The sequence below is a fragment of the Lygodium microphyllum genome, chromosome 1 (assembly GCF_053477565.2).
Source record: "Lygodium microphyllum isolate KBCC chromosome 1, Lygodium_microphyllum_v1.1.10, whole genome shotgun sequence".
NCBI classification, from domain to species: domain Eukaryota; kingdom Viridiplantae; phylum Streptophyta; class Polypodiopsida; order Schizaeales; family Lygodiaceae; genus Lygodium; species Lygodium microphyllum.
In genome coordinates, this window is record NC_141135.1 from 86,764,841 (window position 1) to 86,768,259 (window position 3,419).

The 3,419-nt window shown below is 43.8% G+C and overlaps 1 protein-coding gene across 2 annotated transcripts; it reads right to left on the reverse strand.

Moving 5' to 3' along the window:
• Positions 1-491: 491 nt before the first annotated feature.
• LOC148041365 (uncharacterized) lies at positions 492-3,199 on the reverse strand. Of its 2 annotated transcripts, none has more exons than XM_087688081.1 (4): positions 2,650-3,199; positions 2,228-2,357; positions 1,942-2,134; positions 492-1,841 (listed from the first exon to the last, which is right to left on the reverse strand). In XM_087688081.1, the coding sequence occupies exons 1-4, from the start codon at positions 2,792-2,794 to the stop codon at positions 1,206-1,208; spliced, it is 1,104 nt and encodes a 367-aa protein (XP_087544207.1). In that variant the 5' UTR covers positions 2,795-3,199; the 3' UTR covers positions 492-1,205. The 2 variants fall into 2 exon arrangements, with proteins under 2 accessions (XP_087544207.1, XP_087544216.1); XM_087688090.1 differs by having other exon boundaries at positions 496-1,829; positions 2,650-3,118.
• Positions 3,200-3,419: the final 220 nt, after the last annotated feature.

Genomic DNA, 3,419 nt, shown 5'->3' on the forward strand with positions numbered 1-3,419 from the left:
TAGGGAAGGAGAACCTCTGATAGGCATTCCTCTATATTGGAAACAAATGGGAAAGTAGGGTAACTTTTCCTTACCAGGCAAAAGTTAGGAAAATGAATCCTCCATCCTTCTTTTTGGATGTGTAACGCAACACATTGTGTGAAGGTCTAAAAAATCAGCCAAATTGATGTGGGTCCTTTGTGGAACTATGGCGTGAAGATGCTCTTAATAAATTTTCATAGGTGCAACTTTTACACAAGCCTTGACCCTTTCTCTATCAATGAATTACCTCTCTCTCTCTTCCTCCCTTCCTCCTCTGTGGAACTCGTGGCGTGAAGGCACTCTTAATAAATTTTCATACATGCAGCTTTTACACAAGCCTTGATCCTTTCTCTACCAATGAATTACCTCTCTCTCTCTCTCTTCCTCCCTCAAGGAAACCTCTCCATACGAAACATGGGTAGAGAGGGTTGGATGGTTGGAGGAATGATGGACAAAGAGCTATGAGGTGGGAAACGTGGAGAGCGAGAAACTAAAGTCCAAGGGTAGAGAGGACTGGATGGATGGAGGAATGATGGACAGAGGGCTAGGAGGTGGGAAACGTGGAGAGCGAGACACTAAAGTCCATTAAGGGGCAGGACATCACGAGCACCCTTGCTTAGCAAGGGGGGAGGGGCGCAGAGAGAGGGACAAAATTTGAAGAAAAACAAGTAGCGTCTTTTGATGATCCGAGCTTTAAGTGGCCAAACAACAATGTTTGCGCAGCATAATACAGGTCGCATATTCTCTGAAACTTAGTTCTGAACCAAACTTAGATTTTAATTGCACACTCCTCTTAGGGTTGGAGTGAATTCTTTCTTTAGACAGAGCTGTGTATCGCCCTGGTACAGGGTTTTTCTCTGCAGTCAAACCGAATGAACCGTTCTTGCAGCCCACGAATGATATTAGCATACTAATTGAATAAATGATTGTCATTGAGTTCCTTCCTAGCATGTTTACAGGCGCAGCTAGCGAGAATATCTCACAGCCGCTTTGCCTCCTCTTAGTTGAGGGATATACTTTAAAATCTCTCCAACACATAGCTGGACAAGCATTCATGAGAGTTCAAATTTGTTGGATGCTGTCAGTGTCAGATGAACCTATCATGATACGGGTAACATAGTTTGACCCATATGTCAGTGTCACATGAAGCTATCATGATAGGGTTAGCACGATTTGACCAATAATCATAGAGAATGTAAGCTGTACGAATTGTATGTTGTATTATGGTACTCGTAGATGATTTCGAGCTCAGCTAGCATGGAACCATGTTGACTGGAGTTACCGTTGATAACTGAACGACTGTCACTAAATGGTTGACTGTAATTACTATTGATAGGACTAATGCAATTATTGGCCAACGAACGACAAGCGTGTAGGTCTGCTTGTTGCAAGTCCATAGACGTCGATAGCCAGCTAGTCTGACTATCTTCAGCTATATTATTGGCCGAGGTGCTCTTCTGCTTGATATAATCATAAGCCATCGCATCGTTATGCTGTGAGTTAAGCACCTCCCGTTCAGTGTATTTATAATCAGACGAGATTAGCATAGCTCTCAAACCTTCAATTTCTCGTTCTATGAGGAGGTGGCTGGATTGATGCAGAAAATCGAGTACCGTGGAAGAAGATTCTTGAACATTTGAATGCACTTGATCCGGAAATATTACTGGAGGATTGCTTAGTGCATGAATAGCCCCAGATACTGCATCGCAGCTATCTTCTCGTGATGACATCCAGCTTCTTGTCTCCAGCTCACAGTACACCGGAGGTAGAGGCACTGAACTATCATCGTTGAAGGTCCTAACATCATTCTGCAACAACCACTATTAGAGCCGTGTTATAAGTACTTATTGACTTTTAGAGTGTCGTTCGATTATCTTTAGTCAGACATATATTTTCCGGTGACTACCATCGAGTCCATACCCTGTAATATGAGAAGGGGAAGATTGATGAGGTTATCTGATTCTTCTCGATACCCTTAGTCTCCTTCTTTTCGCTAGTCCGACGCTGTTGCTCTTTGTGGGACTGATGATTCTTGGACTTAGCCAAGGAGTTCCAGAAATTCTTGACCTCATTGTCGGTTCGGCCAGGGAGCTGCGCCGCTATTCTCGACCACCTATCAGCGTGAACAATAAATCAACATTGTAAGTAAGCTGATTCAGTCGGATACCGGGAATCCGTGACGAACTGCCAAACAAATATGTGATACCTGTTGCCATGGATGGCATGGAGCTTAATGATGAGGCTCTCCTCGTCCACACTCATCATTTCCCGCTTAAGATCTGGTCTCAGGTAATTGATCCACCGTAACCTGCAGCTCTTGCCGCAACGCTGAAGTCCTGTATTAAACACCAACGGATTAAAGACCTCCCAGGGCACTATTTTCGCAAGTCAGAGAAACGGTGATCTATTAAACTCTGAGCTCGATGTTTTCGCGAATCAGAGATCGGAGAGGTTACAACTGGCAATCCAGATTTCGGGATACAGATGTTGAAATTGGCTAACCATTTAAGCTGATAGATTACATTATGAAATTGCAACCATGCAGCTCGATTCAGTATACAATAAACATGTCAGAAACTTATAGTACATAGTTCTAATTCTAATTATAATTATCAGGATTGCACTGACCTGCAAGCTTGGGCACCCTGCTCCAGCACCCGGCTCCATGCTTGTGTATATGGGCGATGAGCTTGGCATCCTCATCAGGCGACCAAAGGCCGCGCGTGAGCTTCTGTCTGTCGCAACACTTGTGCACGCCCGCTCCTCGGCCCATCGTTCTCAGTTATATATTCAGAGGCCTCCCGCGCCTGACAAAATCTCCACCATATTATGTCCGAGTGGATCCTGCTTCAATTGGATTATATAGAGGACAATGATCTACCTCTTGCAGACTGGTACCACTATGCGTATAAAGGTAGAGGCTAATACTCGAGAATCGAGTAGTCTGCAATCGGAAACAGCGACTTTTCACTGCTCACTAACAGTAATATAAACATTGATTGTTCTACACGGCATGTGTTCGGTCTCTTTGGAGAGAGTGGTTAATTCCGAAATCAGACGTCCTTAGATATAATCATATGGCCCATGGGTCAGGAAAATGGAACTTTCTTGGACATATTTATAAATGCCCATGGGTCAGGAAAATGGAACTTTCTTGGACATATTTATAAATGCGGCTGATGAATTCCAACTTTCCATGTTGGGATGGAGAAGTCGCCTTGGCTTCAGTAGAATATGATCGATAAAACCTGCGTTAACATCCTCTGCACAGTGGACTCTGTACTACATCAGGAATCCCGGAGCTTTTCAATAATCTGAGCAACGGTTGGAGCCAGGTAAGCATCGCAAATGGGACACACAAAATTAAGCACAGTGCTGTCCTAGATTGATCAGTTATT